The following is a 20737-nucleotide window of genomic DNA, read 5'->3' on the forward strand; positions in this document are numbered from 1 at the left end:
CCTCACCTTTCCCTGTACGGTTCTGAAAGCGTACTGAAAAGATCCTTGCTTGCTTACTTACTCTTTTTCTTAAAATGCTACGTTTAAATTACTTTTTGCTCGTCTTTGGTGTTACAGAAATGAGTAAAAGAATGATTTAGCTGCTGTTCTTAATTTTCAGAATCATCTGACCTGGGTTTGAACCCTAGCTCTACCAATTCTTTGTTATATGACTTGAGAAAAGTTATTTATTAACTTCTCTATGCCTGCTAAACTTTGTCACCTACTGAGTGGTCATCCTTATTAATATTCCCCAAGTTGTTAGGAGATTTAGATATAAAGTACTCAGTAAATATTAGGTGTTGTTATTATAAGCAACATTATTTTCAATAACTTGATGAACCCTGGGTTGTACCTAAGGGTGTACATTAATCTGTTAAAGTTCAAAAGTAGTTTCATAATTATGAACAATTGTATATTTTCTTTGAAAGATTTTTTTTTTTTTTTTTTTTTGTCATTTTTGTGACCGGCCACACCACGCTCAGCCAGTGAGCGCACTGACCATTCCTATATAGGATCCGAACGAGCCCCACTGCGCTCCCAAGGGCTGCACTCTCCCGAGTGCACCACGGGCCGGCCCCTTGAAAGATTTTAAATGTCCTGATTGACCTTAAGTTTCTATTCTATTTGCAATGGGATTAAGATGATTTTATTCTGCACCTGAGTGCTAATGGCTTTCTGCTTGCCTCAAATTCTTGTGTACCTTTTAACAGAGCTACTTAAAGATATTAGTCCAGGAGATATAGTATATTGAAGTTGCAGTGATATACTAAAAAGCATTATAAAATCTGTTAGAATAGGCAAGGAATGCTGGTAAAAGAAAGTTTTTTTGTTGGTTTTTTTTTGTTTTTTTTGCCAGGATTTTGGTAATTGAAAATATACATCAAAAAAGAGAAGAGTTTTATAACTGTCTGCCTAGAAATCTCCAAGAAAATAAATTGTAAAACTAATACAGGATTTCATTAAGGTAGTAGAATTCAGTATTACTATAACAGGAATTATATGCAGTACTTGGTGACTTAAACAAATTAGTTATATGGTCTCATTTAAAAGAGAACATCAGTTACTTAGGAACCTTCTTTCTACTCCATCTCCATAGTATGTTGCTTTCCTCTTCAACATCAAAAGATGCTGCTGGAACTCCAGCCAGTTCCTGTTCCAACTCACTTCCTAATTCCAAGCAGAAAGGATAAGGGCGAGGAACAAAAGGGCACTCGTTCCACTAAGTCAGTTCTCTTAAGGTTTTCATTGAAGCCCCATTCAGTGACTTCTACTACCTCTAGCTGCGAAGGAGGATTGGGTAATACAGTGTTTTAGCTGGGCACTCAACAAAAGGGGAGAACGTGACTTGGATAGGCAACTAGCAGTAAACACTCTAATTCATTTTCCCTCAAACCAGTAAAAGCATATCAAAAATGTGATGGGGGAAAAAATCCCCATTCACAATAGTAACAAAAACTATAGATGCTTTGAGAATAAACCTAGCAACAAAAGCACAGGAAGATATGTAAAACATTGCTGAAAGATATAAACTAAGAACTGAAAGAATAGACAGAGCATATTTCTATATGAAAAGACTTGATAAAGATATCTGTTCTCTGCAAACTATTCTCTAAATCCGATGAAACATATTTATGGGCTTGGTAAACGTTCATCTGAAATTTTCTACATACCGCAGAACTATCATGGTTGGGAATGAGCAGATAGACTAATGGAAGAGTCCAGAAATAGATTTATGTTTTTCTGGAAATTTACTAAATAATAAAGAAAAGGTATTTCAAATCAGTAGAGAAAGAACTGTTCTCTGAGTTACCTACCCAGTATGGCCATTACTACCCACAACTTTCTGTTCATAACATTAAACGCAGTTCAGTTCCCTGGGAGCACTAGCCACATTTCACATACTCAGCAACCACAGGTGACTACATTGGACCAAACAGATACAGAACATTTGCATCATTGCAGAGAGTTCCATTGGACAGCATGGCTGTATATGGTGAGGGGACACCTGGATACCTACTTAGGAAAAAAGTTAAGTCCCTAAATCTGGGCCTTGGGTTGTTTCTTTTTTTTTTTTAACTCTCCAGGTAATTTTAAGTCATTTGCGAACCACCATTTTAGGTGATGATCTCCACACACTTGACAAAGATTTAATTCAAATGTTTCTCAATTTTTTCTCCAGAGTAGCAATCTTAGCTCTTTCACTTATGATAATTGCAGTGACACCATTTAGCTACTTAGTGACAGTAATGAAAGTGCCAGGTTAGAATACTTTTCTGTTTCTTTTCAAGGGGATATACTAGATTTTGCTCCCAATATGTATGTGCCCATGAGATGAAGTTTGAGGCTATTTTTCCCAGTTTATATATATGCTTTCCATAGGCCTGTGAGTTGGGGAGGGGCGAGGACATTCTGAAGTGGAGTCAGGGAGGTAGCATTATAGACCCCAGCAGTTGCATTTTTTTTTTTTTTTAATTTTATTTTGTCGATATACATTGTGGTTGATAGCAGTTGCATTTAATCTTTGCTTTGCTTATTTATTGGCATCTATACCAGGGAAAAAATAATTACTTCATTTTCCACTATGAATTGATAACTTTTCCAAGGTCTTTTCTAAATTTAGGGACTTTTCTTACTCAGGAGTCCTTTTTGAGAATATTTTATATTGATTTACCTTCTGAATACATCCTGTATCCAACACAGATTTGAGTTATGTGAATATTATGTATACGTACAGTTCTTTTGATGCTCTTCTATGTAAAGCTATTAAAGGGTTTTCACAGAGATGCAGTACTTTTTAAGTACTTATACATTAGGATGAATACTTCTTGGAGGATGATACTTTACCAAGATAATCTGGTTAAATCCTTCATTGTGTAGCAACATTTTTTTTATTTTTAGAAGCATGGCTTCTCCAGACACATGTGCACTGTGAGAAGGCTTGTGTGAACCCCATCCTCCTGCCATTCTATGAAAATACCCAGTAACCACATGTGTCTTTCTGGCTTTGAAAATTGGCTTCTTATTAAGTTGGTGGGTCTCTTGTGTGCTTAGTAAGTGATTCCCAACCTGTTTTCCAATATGCCACCTAATCTGTAGTGATTCAGAAAGTTTCACAGTTCTCAAATTCACGTAATTTAAATTCATTTAAACATATAATTATGTTTATTTGCTGTGTAGCACTATGGTGGAGATAATAGCTCCAGAAAGGTTTGAGAACACATCATTAGACTTCAGAAGGGTACTGGAATAATTAGAATACCTTGTGTGAATCATCAAAAACTATACCTAAGGTACATTGAATTTATTAACTTAAAACATACAACCATATGAGCAGAGAACTAGTAATTCAAAAAGTACAATAGAAATTAAACATTTCACCACAGTTTGTAGGAGATAAAAGTGAATTCAGGTGTCTGTCAACTTTGGTAAACCATAAGATCTGTGTAATTTATCTGAAATAGTTTATTGGAAATCATCAAATGTTTACATGTGAAGCCAAAAAAATTAATAAGCATTTATTGATTTTTTTGTGTTAATTCCCACAGTGTTAATAAAACCTAAGCAGGAAAAAATCACTTTGTTCCTCTTTAAGGAATATTTTAAGGTGTCAGATGATTATTTTGTGTCCATCTATTCTGAAGGAGTACAATGTTAGGTGACTTTTCCCCCAGAACATTCTTTAGGAGACCTCTATATGACTACATATGAGTGCCATATTCCTCAGCTGAGTCTCAGCTGTACCACAGATACTCAAGAAGTATCCCAGGAAAAGTGTCCTTTGTGGACAACTAGTAACCAATACTTCATTCACAAAAATGAAGTCACTCTAATTGGGACACCAGTGACTTGAAATTAGGCCTGAGGGTGTGATATCTGTTGCAGTGTCCTCTAAAAACAAGTATAAGAGAATTTCTTGTAAGTCACTAGCACAGGTAGTAGATGCATGTTTCTGGTATCTAGGTGGAGCAGCCAGCAGGATTCTCCCAAGTTTCAGGTACTTAATATTTCCCTCATGGTGAGATTCCTTTACTTCCAGAGTCCTGCCAGGACTCTTCGTGCGTCACTGGCATCTTCACATACCTGCATCTTTGGTTCCCAACAAGATAGAGTGAAAAAGAGATAAAGACCAGCTATGGGTCTTGTTTAGTTCTAGAGGCTGTGATACTGCTCCCCATCCTTTAGGAATTCCAACAAGTAGGTACTCAGAAAACAACACTGGCTATTAAACTATGTAACATTCAAAACTCTAAATGCTTTCTAACAGTTGATCTGTTATTCCCTAGGGACATTCCAGCTACATCACACACCTTGACTGGTCCCCAGACAACAAGTATATAATGTCTAACTCGGGAGATTATGAGATACTGTACTGTAAGTATGAATGATCATATGGGCTCTGTGGCTCAGGTGTGCCTCTCGGGTGCTGATGAATAGGCTGCAAGGAATTTGAATTGTGCAAATGCAAAGAGTGCATGCTGGCCTCTCTCACTGACAGAGCATATGTTACTCTGAGCTAAGGAATGAGAATCTCAAATGTAGTTCACTTCTCCAAGAAAGTAATGAATTAATTTAGTGGTGTAGAACTGAAGGCACATGTAGTAGTAAGAAATTACTCAGTGAGATTGATGCTGCTCTGAATGGTTTTTCATTTAACAATCTTCCTGGAAGCAGGGAAGAGTATAATGGAATAGGCATTTATGCTTTTAGAGGGAGAAAAAAAAAAACTTCCACGGGAAACAATTTGTAGTTCTATAAACCCTGTTAAAGTAAACACTTTCTTTTCCTTTTTAAATGTCTTAATATTTTTCAGTGTATGGATTATAAATACAAGTAAACATGGCTAGTTTGAATCGAGATGTACTTTCAAATACATTTGTACACAAGCACTATGATTATACTTCCTGTTTCTGAATTTAAAGGGGACATTCCAAGTGGCTGCAAACTAATCAGGAATCGATCAGATTGCAAGGACATTGACTGGACAACATATACCTGTGTACTAGGCTTTCAAGTCTTTGGTAAGGACATGACACCTGATGTGAAGAAGCACTTTGTGGGGTTTTTATATGTAATATTTACTTGAATTTATGAGTGAAAAATAGTATGTGTGTGTTCTTTAGTATTATCACTATTAATATCAGCTTTTCAGAGAAATTGAACCAATACAGGATTTGTTCTCGGCGGAATTCAGCACTTTTGGTCTCCAATAAATACGAAAGAATTAAATGGAAAGGAATTTACATAGTAGTACAGATTGCCTTCCTGTTTTTTCCTCCAGGTGAAAATGGAAATTTTTAAATTTGTAAAATCATTTTAAAAATAGCAACTCTATTGCAGTATCATTCATATACCATACAATTCACCTATTTAAAGTATACAATTCAATCATTTTCATATATTCACGGAGTTATTCAGCCATCATCATGGCCTAATTTTAGAACATTTTTATCATCCCAGAAAGAATCCCTATGCCCAATAGAAGTCACTCCTCATCTCTCCCTTGCTCTACCCCTCCCACCCGGAAACCACTAATCTACTTTCTTTCTCTATCGATTTGTCTGTGCTACATAGTCCATATAAATGGAATCATACAATCTGTCCTGTGTAACAGTTTCCTAAGCCTTTCCCAATCTTCAGGTATCCTTCCTTCTGAAGGGATTAGAAGATAAGTGGAAAAGTTAAAATAATGAAGTCTTGTTTGCAAAGAATTAAAAAGATGTTATACTCAATAATTAAAATACTGGAAATGGATGTGGCACCAATACCTAAAACAACATCCAAAATATTAATATTTTCCCTCTAACAATATATCTCTCCCTTCTGAAAATTGGGTTCTTTCCTTCATCCTGATCATAGATCTGAACGCTTCTTTATGCTGTGTGCATTAGAAAAATAATCCATTCTAGATAATTATTCTAAACACAAGTGCTATCAAGATGGAGAAGCCCAATAAGCTAGAAAGAAATTGAAAACAAAATAATCCTGAGTCATCCATAAACAGTTTCATTATTCTGGCTGAAACTGAAGCAGTGGCTAGTAGCTGGTAATTTCTCTGGTATTTTAATGAGACAGTATTTATTTACTTATCAAGAGATATCAATTAAAAAGTGTTTTGACTTGTTTTTATCAAATTTACCAAAAATATATATTCTCTAGAATAGCTTTCAACCACAGGAGGCCTACATCTCAACCCTTGTATGTTCCATAGTTTTAATCTAACCTAATAAGAGTTTTGTGATAATTATGATAAGCATGGTCACCAGTGCCTCATAATGATTCAGAATAATTGCATTTGATATGTCTTATCTTTGGACATAAGTAATGTTTCCAGGAAAATTCTGTGGAATGGCATGCTGGACTAGTGAGTGGCCTACACATTTCCACAAAAATCTCTGAGGTTTTCTTGGAGGTGCCTGCCTGAAAGAGAACCTAGAGTCCATGTTGAAGACTTAGTGCTGTGGCTTGGTTTTTGTACCTTGCTGTACAAGGAACTGATAACTTTCCCCCTAACTAGAAACTTTAAAAAGGAAGAGCTTATTGCTGAGGTGAGTCAAGCTGAAACTAAAAATAAATTATTAGCCCCACCTGCTGGTTACTATTGAGTACTGTTGAGTCTGAGTTTTCCATCTTGGGGCTATTTTGGTTTATCTTCATTATTAGTTAGATTTTGGATAAAACTTCATCATTTGAACAAAGAACAGTCTTAAGCTGCTAAGAAATTTGAAAGGGAAATGTTAGCAGCTAAGAGTTTGAACACAGAAGTAAATCAAATTCTAAAATAAACATATGTAGCATCATAGTTACATTTTTTAGTCTAATTTTTCTACACCCCTGTGTTTGCATATCATAGGTGTCTGGCCAGAAGGATCCGATGGAACAGATATCAACGCACTGGTGCGATCCCACAATAGAAAAGTGATAGCTGTTGCTGATGACTTTTGTAAAGTCCATCTGTTTCAGTATCCCTGCTCCAAAGCAAAGGTAAACTCAATAGAAACTAATGTTATAGGGTCTCTTGTTTGAGGTTAATTTTGTGTCTATGGCAAGAAAGTAATCATAGGATTACTAATTAAACTCTCCGTGATACCGTGATGCACAGAGGGAGAATAGGGCCATCTGTGAGCATCCTAGTAGACATTGTTTATCTTCTCCTTCCTCATTAAAGCTAATGAGAAGACAGATATAGAAGTGGCAACTGATGATGTTTTATTCCCTTCTGTTTATTGTCCAGTTGTTTATTTTGGTTTTTTGGCAATTTAAAATTTCTCCTAAACATATTAAAATATTTTATTTGTTAGGCATACAATCAGCATTATAAAACTAAAGGAACTATTTCCTGAATCACCTATAATTATGCCAATCTAGTAAATTCCCAAATTTACTACCTAGCCACCTCAAAGGAATAGTTACTAAGCTCTGACAAATGTACCAACTGACATCTATTAAAGAATTTTAGTTATTTTTTTAAACCTGTAGTGTGAAACTATAAAGGTGTCCAATTATTCTGATTGTTTCTCCTATATAAAGAGGCATTCAGAGGTAATTACTGCTCATCTTATTCCTCAGATTTGATGACTTGTGGCTTTGATTTGAATTACCTGTTTCACAAGCTGAGTTACCTTCCTTACAGTCACCTCCATTGCTGGAAACAGGCATGTGAACAATGAGTTTAACTTTCCTGTCTGATTTATTTCATATAGGCTCCCAGTCACAAGTACAGTGCCCACAGCAGCCATGTCACCAATGTCAGTTTTACTCATAATGACAGTCACCTGATTTCTACTGGTGGAAAAGACATGAGCATCATCCAGTGGAAACTTGTGGAAAAGTTATCTTTGCCTCAGAATGAGATTACAGCGGATGCTATAACCAAAGCCCCCATCTCTTCCATTGAAAGTGTCATCCAGTCTAATACTCCCACACCACCTCCTTCCCAGCCCTTAAATGAGACAGCTGAAGAAGAAAGTAGGATAAACAATTCTCCCACACTTCTGGAGAATAGCCTGGAACAGACTGTGGAGCCAAGTGAAGACCATAGCGAAGAGCAGAGTGAAGTGGGTAGCGAAGACCTCCGTGAGCCTGTTTGTCAAGAGCCACCCAGTGACATGAGTGAGGACCAGCAGGACCCTTCCGCCCTATCCTAACACCATGGCTTCAGTGTGACTCTCTTCATCTGCATGTGATTTTGTGATCAAGTTCAGATAACACGATGGGCAGTGATAGAGAATCTCTGTTAATCGAGATTTTGGTTTCCATGTGATCTGCTTTCGTCGATAGTCTTATCTCCAGTTTCTCAAATGCAGCCAACCTAAAGGTTCAGTTTGGAGTGCATTGAAAATTAACCAAACTTAGTAGTAGAAGACTGAAACATTTATTATGTCTCAGAAATTACTGTGTTTGTAAGTGGTATGATGTGAATACTGGAAACAAAAATAGCAGTTGTGGTGATTGAAATAAACCCCCTTGTTATCTGAACATGTTTTCTTCAGGAACAACCAGAGGCATCACAAACACTGTTACTCATCTACTGGCTCAGACTGTCCTCCTTTTTTCCCTGATGCAGAAAAAGAAACCAGAAAAAAATGCGCTCTTATTGAGATACTCTTCCTATCCCAAATGTTTAATGGAATTTTTTTTTTTAATTAAGAAAAATTTCAGTATTGCCAAGTGCAGTGGTGTTGCCTTCTTAAATATTAATGTTGTTTTCTTACACTACTAGTAGTCCAAATGTGCTTGTTAGTCTACTATATAGGTGCTGCCTTTTCTAAGTCATAATGAGGAACAGTCCCTTAATTTCTTGTGTGCAAACCTGTTTTATCCTAGAACTAAGAGAGCATTGGTTTGTTAAAGAGCTTTTAATGTATATTAAACCATTGATACTCAAAAATGATGGATTCCTTCAAGGAGTCCTTTACTGGCCTAAACATTCTCTAATGTTTGGCATTCAAGTGAATGGAAGAAAAAAAGCCACATGCCTTTAAAACTAAACTGTAATAATTATACGGCTAATTTTAGCTTAGCCTTCATCATAATTTGTTTCCTCAATAATAGGAGAAATATAGTTTAAATGATTGAATTGGTGCTTGAAATTCATTGGTTGTAATTTTTATACAAATTAATTATGCTGAGGGATAAGATATTCAGCAAATTGCAGATTCTTTTTTACAGAAGTGTGAATAACAGTCACAGTAATTTTTTATAAATTGCATACTTAACAGACTTGCTATATATAAGGTGATTTTTTTCTGGTGGAGTTGCTATAGGCCTTGCAAGTTTAATGTGATTATCTTCTGCTATTTTGGGCAATGCATGTATTCTTATGTGTTGTAAAGTTTTTAAAGTTTTGTCAGACAACTATGTTTTTCTTAAGTACATGTTTCCTACTTTAAAATTATTACTGACAAATATGCATTTCCTATATTTGTTTATACTTTGATTATAAAAAACTTTTTTTGTTTTATTTTTTAACTTGCTGCATCGTTTTGATACTTTTTTTTTTTGGGTCAGATCATGTTTAGAAACTTTGGATAAGTTCAGAAGTCTTAAGTATGCAAGCGTTTACGTGATTGTGCCATTCCAAAGTGCATCAGAACTGTCATTCCCTTCTAATACCTTCTCAGGAGTATTACAGATCAGGTATTTCATCATCATTTGGTAATATGAAAACTCCAGTGAACTCCCAAGGACACTTAAAACATTTATATTCACATGCTGTATGGAAGGTTGTGGGTGTGTGTGAAGGGGCGAGTGGAGACACTTACTCTGTGTTTGTGTGTATCTCTGGATAAGAAGATATGCACCACCTTGAAAATACTCAGTGTAGATCTCTATGTGTGTACATATATGTCCATGTATATCTCTTTTCTTTTGTTTACAACTGTTCAAAAAAAACCTCAAAGTAGTTCTCTTCAAAAGAAGAGATGCAGATTCCAAGCAACCCAATTTTTTCAGTATGTTGTGTACATAGTTATCAGAGAGCACCAGTTAAGTATCAGGCATACATATCTGCCTATTAGCAGTGACAGTTAAATCATCAGGTCAGCATGAGCTGTTCCCTGCAAGAAAAATATTATGTGATGAAAAACAATTCCAGGAGAACAAAGAGCATTTCTTAAGTACCCGGGGGATACAGCTCTCCATGGGAAGCAGGGAGTTTGAGGACATCAGTCTCCTTTGGGATTGCCATGTACAATGAGATTTATAATCATGATCTCTTGAGTGGTAGTTTCAAATGACACTACTAATACGCAGAAAGCGTTCCAGCTATCTAATGCTGGCAACTACTGTTTAATGGTCAGTTAAATCTGTGATAATGGTTAGAGGTGGGTGAGATTATGAAATTGTAGATGTTTTTAGAAAAACTTGTGAATGAAAATGAATCCAAGTGTTTCATGTGAAGATGTTGAGCCATTTCAATCATGCATTCCTGTCTCATGGCAGAAAATTTTGAAGATTAAAAAATAAAATAATCAAAATGTTTCCTTTGTCTAAGTGTGTCTTAACTCTTTCTTCATTTTCAATGTTAGTTTCCTTGACCATCCAATTATCAGAAGACATGACAATTCAGAAGAAAACATGTATGTATCAGTTGACCACTGCTGCTGCTGTGGATAAAATCATTCTGGAAGTATCAAACTCCATCCCATAATGTTAGAGGAAATTACTTGTGATTTCTGCTCCTATTTGCTACAAGAGCTTAGTTTTAATTTGTTTCATGTCTGCATTTTCTCCACTGCTTAACATTGGATAATCCTAGTGATCCTGGTTACCTGACTGACTGGGCTGTCTCCCGGTGTCAGCCTTTGTGAAGTCCTTTAACTCAATAGACCACGGCATTCCCTGCTTTTTCCCATCTCTGCCATGTTGCTTAGTAACACAGACCCTCTGTATACCCCAACCATGAATTGGCTGTTACAAATTTTTCTTTATGAAGAATAGGTTGAGAGAGTATTCCAAACATCCTCCAGTTTTACAACCATGGAATGATGGGGTTTTCACTATTGCTTTATTCATCTTTGGTGACTTCATATTCACAGCCAGTCACATATACTAACCCATGAGAGGATGCCCTGGGCTAGGAATTCCTTTTTCACTGATGTGAGACAGAACAAACTTGCTTGACAATGTTTTTCTTAATAAAAAACAAGGAAATCCAGAAAAAGGAACTCGTCTATGGGAAAATAATGATGAATTAGCTTTTCAACACATCAAGGTCTAAATGCTAACTTAATTTTAATAATTAATAGTTTTCTATTTTAATCGATGTTAATGTTACTTCCATGAAGAAGCAGGTTTTCAACTTAAAGCTGGAAATGAAGAGAGTTAAGGACAAGAACATGTGTTTTAGACCAAGAAGACAGGCTGAAGAGCAGCTATGTAGGACTTGGATGGAGAAAAGCTGCCACTGGAGGAGCACCTACTGTGGGCCAAGCATGTCCCCAAGCCCCCGCTCTCAGTGACGTGGGGACGAAACCCTATAGATGAGGGAACACATTGAGGAGATTGAGTAACTGGCCCATGTCCATTTAGCTAGATAACAGCCATGGCAGGGCTTCGTGTTTTATAAATGCAGAGCTTGCACTTTTTCCTCTACACTGGGAGAAAAACATTCCTTAGAAATAGGAAGACGGAAAGATCAAGGGTAGAGAGAGATTTTGGGAAGGAGATAAGGGAAACTGAGAAGATGGCCTGTGTTGGTCTCAATCCTCGGTCCAGTGCCCACGGTGCTGCTGCACATCTCTCTCTGTCACTGAAACCAGCCCTGCTGGAGAAGCCCCTCTGTCCAGGATGGCCCACCACTGGAGGCTTCAGGGCCAGAAAAAGGTCTCAAGGTGTTTTTCCAAAAAACCTAAAGGCAGCCCTTTGTAAAGGGGCAGCTCCTGCTTCTTCACAGGGGCTCAGGTAATGTTACTCATTTTGAGCTAATTGGTCCATCTTTCCCAAAGGAAACCTGAATTTTTATTCCACCTTCATTAGTAGATCCCTATAATAACCTTTAAAGCTCTGATGTAAAAACAGACTCCCCAGACAAAGGAATAAGGAGAGAGCAAATAATCCCAAATGGAGAAAAGTTTCATTGTTTCCTCTAGAAATGTCAGCCTGCTTCATTTCTGTATTCACTGTCTAACTTACTGAACTGAACTTTTTTTTTTTTTTAAAAAGAATTTACCAATCCAGAAATCTGGCAGAAAACAAGGCTACCACTTCTGTGTCTCAAAGGAAGTGTCTCAGTCTTCTAAAACATGAAGAAATCAGCTAAAACAAAACCTAGATGCCCAAAGGTTAAATTATGGCACACCCATGTGACTAGATGCCAATCAACAATAATAGCTGACGCTTAGTACAACGCGTGTAGCGTATTCAGTCAGTCCTCTCAACAGTCCTAAATTCCATATCTCCATTTTACAGCTGAGGAAATTTGAGGAACAGAGAAGCCAAGTAACTTAACAGAGTACACCACTAGCGAGTGGCTGAGCCACAACTTGAAGCCAGGTACTCCTGCCTCCAGAGTCCCTGCGGCTAGCCACTGGGCCCTCCTGCTGTTCATACGTGAGCTGTAAAATAATGACGAAACAATGAAACGGGTTACACTTCTGGTAGAAAGGATTTAAGACTGGCATAAGGAAAAGCTGGAGAAAGTGATGATTAGGCTTTGGGAATGGCAGCTTTGGACTCTGAACAGTCACAGAGTGGAAGGGGCCCTTCTCACACAAATCCTCTGCTGCTTGTCCCTATGACCAGAGCACAGGGCAGGGAGCTTCCAGCTCATTCACTGTACTGTGGCAGCTGCTGCCAGCAACGGCCTGCTCTTCCTGCCTTCTCTGACCACAGTCGGGCGCATGAGTCCTCATCCCTCATGTTTGTGTGGAGACACTGCTCCCTTTTCCAGGCTTTGGGCAATTTCCATTTCACCGAGTTTAGTGTGGCAGCTTCTCTCTGTCATTGGCCAAATGCTTTTTCCACTTTGTCCTCATTCCCCATCCCACACTTCCCATGGCAAGCCTGGGGTAGGGCCAACCCCACGCTCAGCCACAGGGCTTTGATCCCCTGTCCCCTCTCCCTCTCAGCAGTGTAATCGTGTAGTCCTGAAAACAGACTTTCCTAGGGAGCCATCCATTGACAGAGATGAATATGGATAATTGCTGGTGCTGATGACTAAATATCTGTGGGATTAAGCAAAATCAGCACCAGGGGCCAATTTCAACTCCTGACTGTGTGCTTCCACAAGATCTCACTAGAGGAACTGAAAACAAAGTGGATGACGTAAGAAATGGCTTCAGGGAGGAAAAATAACTTTAGTAAAATGCAAAGCCTTCAGACATGGTCATCCCATTTCATTCTTGACTGCACACGTGGCCTCCCAGCCAGAATGCAGCATCCCGAGAAAGGTCACAAGATACTTTGGAGCCCCTCTGCGCAAATCCATGCGCCCCCGCCCCCACCAGCCAGTGGCAACAGTGATTCCCGTTTAGTAGACGCTGGGTTGGGGTGACTAGGTAACCTGGCTAGAAGCAGGGAAGTCAGAAACTGGCATTCTCTTCCCTTGTCAACTGTAGAGCTCTGTCTCACTTAACAGAACTGTAAGTCAGATGTCCAAATAAGGCAGCTCCCTTTCAACAGACTTGTCTCACTCCAAGGAAAGCGTATTGTGCTGCCATCACCTTCAAAGTGATAGTCAGTTTGAATCCTGGGGAGTTTGTGTGGGCCTGAGGACCCAGCGGAGACATTCGTCCATCAGGTGTATACTAAGGACCTTGCCTAGTGCAAGAAGCTATGCTGGACTCAGCTGGGGATCCAGCGATGAGAAAGTTATAGCCCCTGCCCTCATAGAGCTCTCATTATCTAGGAAGGTTGCAAAAAGCAGGCCTTGTGTATTTTAGGACGGGCATAGAGCAAAGTCAAGTTCCCTCAAAATTAGAAAATTCTAATGATGCAATAATGTATTATTTGAAATGTAAAAAGTAAATTATTCCCACTAAGGAATCTTGGATTGGACATCTATTGAAACTACCCATCCATTGCTTAAATTCTAGAACTGATACATCCAAAAGGCCAAATTTTGATACTTAAAAAATAATGATGTAGAATCCATACAATGGAATACTACTTACAATAAAAAGGCACGAACTATGGACACATGCCAACTTGGATGGCTGTCAAGGGCATTGTGCATAGTAAAACAAGCCAATCTCAAAAGTTTACAAATTGTATATTTCCATTTGTGTACCATTTTTGAAATGACAAAACTATAGAGACCAAAAACAGATTAGTGATTGCCAGGGACAAGGATGGAGGGGAGGAGATGTGACTATAAAGGGGTAGTACAAGGGGAGTTCCTTTGTGGTGGTGACCAGTCTGTATCCGATTATGATGATGGTTGCATGACTCTATGCATGGAATTTAATTTCATAGAACTACACACATGCGCACACACACACGAATGCACGCAGAACTGCTGAAAACTGAGTAAGGTTTGTAGTCTGGATTACTGTATTGTACCAATGTCCATTTCCTGGTCATAATATACCATTATGTAAGGTGTCACCCTTGGAGGACGTTGAGAGATGGGTTCACAGGATTCTATGTACTATTTTTAAAACATCCTGTGAGTCAGTGACTATTTCAAAATTAAAAAATAATGATGTAGAAACTTTACCTTCCCTTTATGCTTTCAAAGGTAATGTGGAGAAGAAAATGGGCCTTCTTACAACGAATCCTCTTCTATTTCTGCCCTCGAAGTGCTCCACCTCCAGGTCAAATGAAACACTGCTGACTGTGAAACGGGTGGTGCCCACTGCCTTTCTAGCCCCCGTGCTGCTATCACAGGTGTCGGGGGAAAATTCCTTTCTCTGCCATAGGCATGAAGGAACCAATCCCAGGCCAGCGAGGGGTGTTGGCCGGAGGTGTAATTGCAAAGCTGGGCATCTGGGATAGCAGGGACGAGAGACAACCTGACAGCACTAAAAATGCATCTTCTGTCAGCCCCTCCGAGGACATGTGATTGATACACAGCAGGACAACTCCGCACTCCTGCTGCAGAGGGAAGGAAACAGGCTGCCGGTGTTTTTCCCTGGTGGCTGGGGCATTCTGTACCTCTTCTCCCTCCCACTTGTCTTGCTTCTGACTGATTTGTCATAGGTACTCACTCCCTCTTTCTTGGAAACCCTTTCCTGAGGCCACCCAACTCCTGCCTTTCCCTCAGGTGCTTGGGCTGAGTCGCCTCCCCTTATTCAGAATTAATAAAATGAAAAAGAAAAGTAAGAATTTCACTCTCTTTATCATGGAGCCCTGGTAAGATTGCTGCAGAATTGAGATTAGGTGATCAGGCATTCTCTCCTGAGAGTGGCAGGCCCCCGGCTTTATCAGCAAAATCCATCTCCATGTGCCTACTGTTTGCTGCCCATGAATATCTCATCATCAGAATCATTAGCAGGAATGTTTGCCCGCCTTTGACATTTCCATTTAGAAGATGAATTAATTCTGAGCTGAGCCAAGAGTCCCCTTGTTAGGACTCACAAGACCCTGGAACCCAACTCCATCCACACCTGACAGGTCAGCCTTATCCTGGGGCAAGTGAGGAAACTGACAGCGAAAACCTACTGGCTACAATGAAAAAGGCCCCCATGAGCGGTTTTAAGTAACTGAGGATAATTGCTTGGTTCTTGTGAAAGCATTTTCCACTGTGGATGTAGGTGAGCTCACACACCATCTGTGCTGCCCCCAGGCACCAACGCCCTGGTCTTGGTCTGAAAAAGAAGCTGAAGGGCCTTAAGCTCCAAGAGCACCCAATCCAGAGCGGAGAGCCATCCTGGCGAGCTCATGAGCTTTGCCCCCACCTGCTCTGTGAAGGCCCAGCCTTCGTGGAGAATGAGAGGAGACATTAGCTGTCCTTGTATCAGGGTGCAGGGAAGGCTGTCCCCTCCAGATCTCTGGCTGGGCCTCCATCACAATCAACAGTGTTTGTGCTGGAAGCCATCAGCAATGCGACAGATTGTTAGGAAACCTAGGAAAGCCTGCAGATGGCTCCATTAATAAAGCTGCCATTCACAGCCGCCAAAGCTGAAGTGGTTTCTATAGGAAACTCACATTAAAATAGAAGGAAGTTGGAAGTTTTTTTTTTTTAATTAAATTATAGTAGTTAATTACATTTTTCATTAAGCATTATCAAACTGAAACAAAGGGATTTGTCTGGGAGGGCACTCAGGAAACCACAGATGTGGCCATTTGCATGGCTGGGAGCTACAGACAAGGCTCAAGAGATTTCTCAGGTGTGCCCTTGCTCTGAGGATCTTACCAAAGTCTCTTCGCTCCTCCATGTTCTGATAGGGTCTGTTCTCTACACTCACTCAACGGTGCACGTGACACACACTAGTGGTGAACATGAGAGGACTGGCCGGGCAGCCTCCAAGGACACAGCCCACATCCACGCCACTCCATACACAGAGCCAGCCCAACGGCTTGACCTCCGGGCATGTGAGTGAACACTGGTCGTCATTCTCTTTTCTTGAAATCCCGTCCTCTCCGGGCACCACTGGCTCAAGTTTCTCTCTTCCTTCCTAATCTCCCTTCTTCCCTCCCTGGGTCTTTCCCTCTTCCCTTTCCTCCCTCCTTCCCTCCTTTCTTATTCTTTAACATTTTTTAAGGTACACCTTACAATAAAAGTTTACAAATCTTGGTGTACTGGTGTGTATACGTGCATATGTCTAGACCCAGGTGACCACCACCAGAGGAGGATCCAGAACATTCCCAGCACTCTGTGACCCTACTCTGGCCAGTGTTCCCTTACAAGGGTAAGTTCTATTCTGACCTCTATCACTTCCAATTACTTCTGCCTGGTTTTGACTGTCATGTAAATGGAATCATACAGTGTGTCCTCCTTTGTGTCTGGCTTGCCCATAAGTCTGTCTACCTTCCTTCTGTTCTTACACCCCTACGAGCGATCACAAGCCCTTCCTATCCACCTGCCCCTGGGGTACTGGTACTTCCCCCCTTGCTGTTTCACAGACCCCTATGGTCTCAACTGCCACCTGGATACTAAAATTCTTTTTTTGTTTTTTCTCTTCACTGTACATGTATATGGGATACAACTTGTTTCAATACGTGCATATATTGTATAATGTTCTAATCAGAATAGTTAGCGTATCTATCACCAAAACATAATTTCTTTGCAGTTATAACATTCAAGATCCTCTTTTCTGGCTATGTTGAAATACACGATATAATATTATTAGCTCTTGTCACCCTAGAGCACCAGAACTTGTTCTTCCTACCTAAGTGTTACTTTGTAACCTGGTACCAGTCTACCGATCTTTCCCTGGCCACCCCTCCCCTTCCCCTTTCCCTGCCTCTGGTAACCACTATTCTACTTCTCTCTCCATTTTTCTTAACTGACCCATGATAACTGTAAATACTTATGATATTTGGGTACATTCATACTGTGTGCAGTGATCATATTGGGGTGCTTAGTACATCCATCACCTCAAACATTTGTCACTTCTTTGTGTTAGGAACGTTCAACATGATCTGACTAGGTATTCAAAAAAACACAGTAGGGCCGGCCCATGGCTCACTTGGGAGAGTGCGGTGCTGATAACACCAAGGCCACGGGTTCGGATCTCCCGTGGGATCTTTTAAAAAACAAAACAAAAGTACACAGTACTTTGTTGTTAACTAGTCTCCCTATATTACCATAGAACACTAGATCCCATTCCTCCTCTCTCTCTCTACTATTTTGTATCCACTGACCACCCTCTCCCCAACCCCCCCCCCAATCTCTAGTAAACACTATTCTTCTCTCAAATTCTATGAGATCAACTTTTTTAGCTTCCACATATGAGTGAGAACATGTGATATGTCTCTGTGTGTCTGGCTTATTTCACTTAACATAATTTTCTCCAAGCTCATCCATGTTGCTGCAAATGTCAGAATTTCATTCTTTTTAATGGCTGAGTAGTATTCCATTGTGTATATAACCACATTTTCTTCAGCCAGTCATCCACTGAAGGACATTTAGGTTAGTTCCCACATCTTGGCTATTGTGAATAGAGCACCGATGAACACAGGAGTACTGGGTCCCTTGACTGGATTTCCATTCCTTTGGGTATATACCCAGCAGTGGGACTGCTGGATCATATGGTAGCTCTACTGTAGTTGTTTGAGAAATCTCCATACTGTTTCCCATAAAGGCTGTACTAATTGACATTCCCACCAACGATGTGTAAGAATTCCCCTTTATCCACATCCTTGCCAGCATTTGTTTTCTTTTTGATAATGGCCATATTAACTGGGGTGAGATGATATCTCATTATAGTTTTGATTTGTATTTCTCTGATTAGTGATATTGAGCATTTTTTCATATACCTGTTGGCCATTTGTATGTCTTCTTTTGAGAAATGTCTATTCAGTTTCTTTGCCCATTTTTCAAACAAATTTTTTTTTACTATTGAGTTGTTTGAGTTCTTTGTATATTCTGGATATTAATCCCCTGTCAGATGCATAATTTGCAAATATTTTCTCCCATTCTGCAGGTTGTCTTTTGACTCAGTTGTTTCCTTTGCTGTGCAGAAGCTTTTTAGTTTGATATAATCTCATTTGTTATTTTTTGCTTTTATTCCCTATGTTTCTAAAGTATTATTCACAAAATCTTTACCCAAACCTATGTCCTGAAGTATTTCCCCTATGTTCTCTTCTAGAAGTTTTATAGTCTCAAGTCTTACATTAAGTCTGCAATCCATTTTGAGTTCATTTTGGCATATGGCCAGAGTTAAGGTCTTGTTTCACTCTTCTGCATATGGATCTCTAATTTTCCCAGCACCATTTATTGAAGAAACTGTCCTTTCCCCAATGTTCTTGGCTCCTTTGTCAAAAATCATTTGGCTCTAGGTATGTGGATTTATTTCTGAATTCTCTATTCTGTTCCATTGGCCTATGTGCCTGTTTTTGTGCCAGTACCATGCTGTTTTGATTACTATAGCTTTCTAGTGTATTTTGAAGTCAGGGAGTGTGCCCCCTCCCCTTTTGTTCTTCTTGCTCTGAATTGCTTTGGCTATTCAGGGTCTCTTGTTGTTCCATATCAATTTTTGAATTTTTTTTTTCTATTTCTGTGAAGAATGTCATTGGTAGTTTGATGGGGATTGCATTGAATCTGTAGATCACTTTGGGTGGTATGGTCCTTTGAACTATATTGAATCCATGAGCATGGAATGTCTTTCCATTTTTTGTGTTTTCTTTAATTTCTTTAATCAGTGTTTTATAGTTTTCATTGTAGAGATCTTTCACCTCCTTGGTTAAATTTATTCCTTGGTATTTTATTTTTGTTGTTGTTGATACTGTAAATGGGATAGCTTTCTTGACTTTTTCTGCAAGTTCATTGTTAGTGTATGGATATACTACTGATTTTTGTATCCTGCAACTTTACTGAATTTGTTTACTGGGCCTAGGAGTTTTTTGTTAGAGTCTTTGAGTGACCCTCTGTATAAAATCTACTAACTCAAATTCTTATCTCCAGTCCAGACCCCTTGCCTTATCTCCAGACCTAACTGCCTTCTGGAATTATTTGCCTAAAGGACTCACAGATAATCATCTTTTCTGATAAAACATGCCCTGCCTTGTTTGCCCCCAATTGTCTCTGTACCTCCACTCACCCAGAGGCCAAACTGAGTCATCCTGGGTGCATCCCAGCTGCCATCCTCACTCTTACCTCCAATGTCCAAATGGCAGGTTGTGTTCACTCTGCCTTCTTAACATCCTGGGACTCATTCCCTTGTGTTCAAGCCCACTGCCCATGGGCCCTTGTTATCTCTCATAACAGCTCTTAACTAACTACTCAATTGCCTTGAGTCTGTTCCCTCCCCAGCCTGTCCTCACACTGGCACCATGGGTTCAAAAGAACCAAAAGAACAGTGGATTCGGTGGCTATCCCTGACACACACACACTTATTGCTTACTGGCCAGAGTTCAAGCTCTCTTTGGCTGGGCCCCAGCAAGGTTTCTCAGGAGCTGGCTGGAGCCTTCATCTCCCCCTCTTCTAGTCTGGATCCTGCCTTTTTTCTCTCCATCCTCTCAAGCACACCCAAGATGCTCTCACACATCAGCACGTGCTCCTCCCTCAAGCCAAATGGCCTTCAGCACTGTATTGTCCTGGAAACCACCTACTCAAGCAATATGCAATGGAAACAGTGCCCCCTCTGGGAACTTCCCTGACACTCCACCCAGTCTTCCTGGGTCCATGTGGTGCACACCATTCTGTGAGCTCTGGAGGCCAAAAGCAGTGTCACCCTTCTCTTGTCTTTACTGGTCTGCACAGAATCTGGTGTGCAGTGATCACAGAATGAATGAATTGTGCTGTAGGGGTTACTGAATGAGAAGATGGGGTAAGTCCCCATTCTGACAGGGAGACAAGATATCTATCCTCAGGTAACTCCAGATCTGCTCATGAAAAAGCCCTGTGGGAAAAGACAAACAGGCTACCTGATGGCCCATAAGGAAAGAACATAAAACTTGCGGGAAGCCAGAGACAGCCCAGGGAGCTGGAGAATCAGGAAAGATGTAAGCAAGACACAGCTCAGAAGTGGCCAGGTCAGCCGGTAGCACTAGGAAAGCACAGGCCGAAACTGCTCCCAAGTGCAATGCTCGAGGCATGACCGTCTTCTCAAGTGGAGTCAGGCTGCCCCTTGTTTTTAACACAGTCTACCCA

At 39.9% G+C, this 20737-nt stretch overlaps 1 protein-coding gene across 2 annotated transcripts in view; it reads left to right on the forward strand.

Annotated features, from left to right (window-relative positions):
• The window catches only part of EML4 (EMAP like 4), a 165109-nt gene extending 156064 nt beyond the window's left edge, over positions 1–9045 (forward strand). For both annotated transcript variants that reach the window (XM_063079052.1, XM_063079053.1), the window contains 4 exons: positions 4326–4413; positions 4962–5060; positions 6893–7023; positions 7743–9045. In XM_063079052.1, coding sequence (XP_062935122.1) covers positions 4326–4413; positions 4962–5060; positions 6893–7023; positions 7743–8186 — 762 coding nt within the window. In that variant the 3' untranslated portion in view covers positions 8187–9045. The remainder of the gene's footprint in view (positions 1–4325; positions 4414–4961; positions 5061–6892; positions 7024–7742) is intronic.
• Positions 9046–20737: the final 11692 nt, after the last annotated feature.

Source organism: Cynocephalus volans, chromosome 14, assembly GCF_027409185.1.
Source record: "Cynocephalus volans isolate mCynVol1 chromosome 14, mCynVol1.pri, whole genome shotgun sequence".
Classification (NCBI taxonomy): domain Eukaryota; kingdom Metazoa; phylum Chordata; class Mammalia; order Dermoptera; family Cynocephalidae; genus Cynocephalus; species Cynocephalus volans.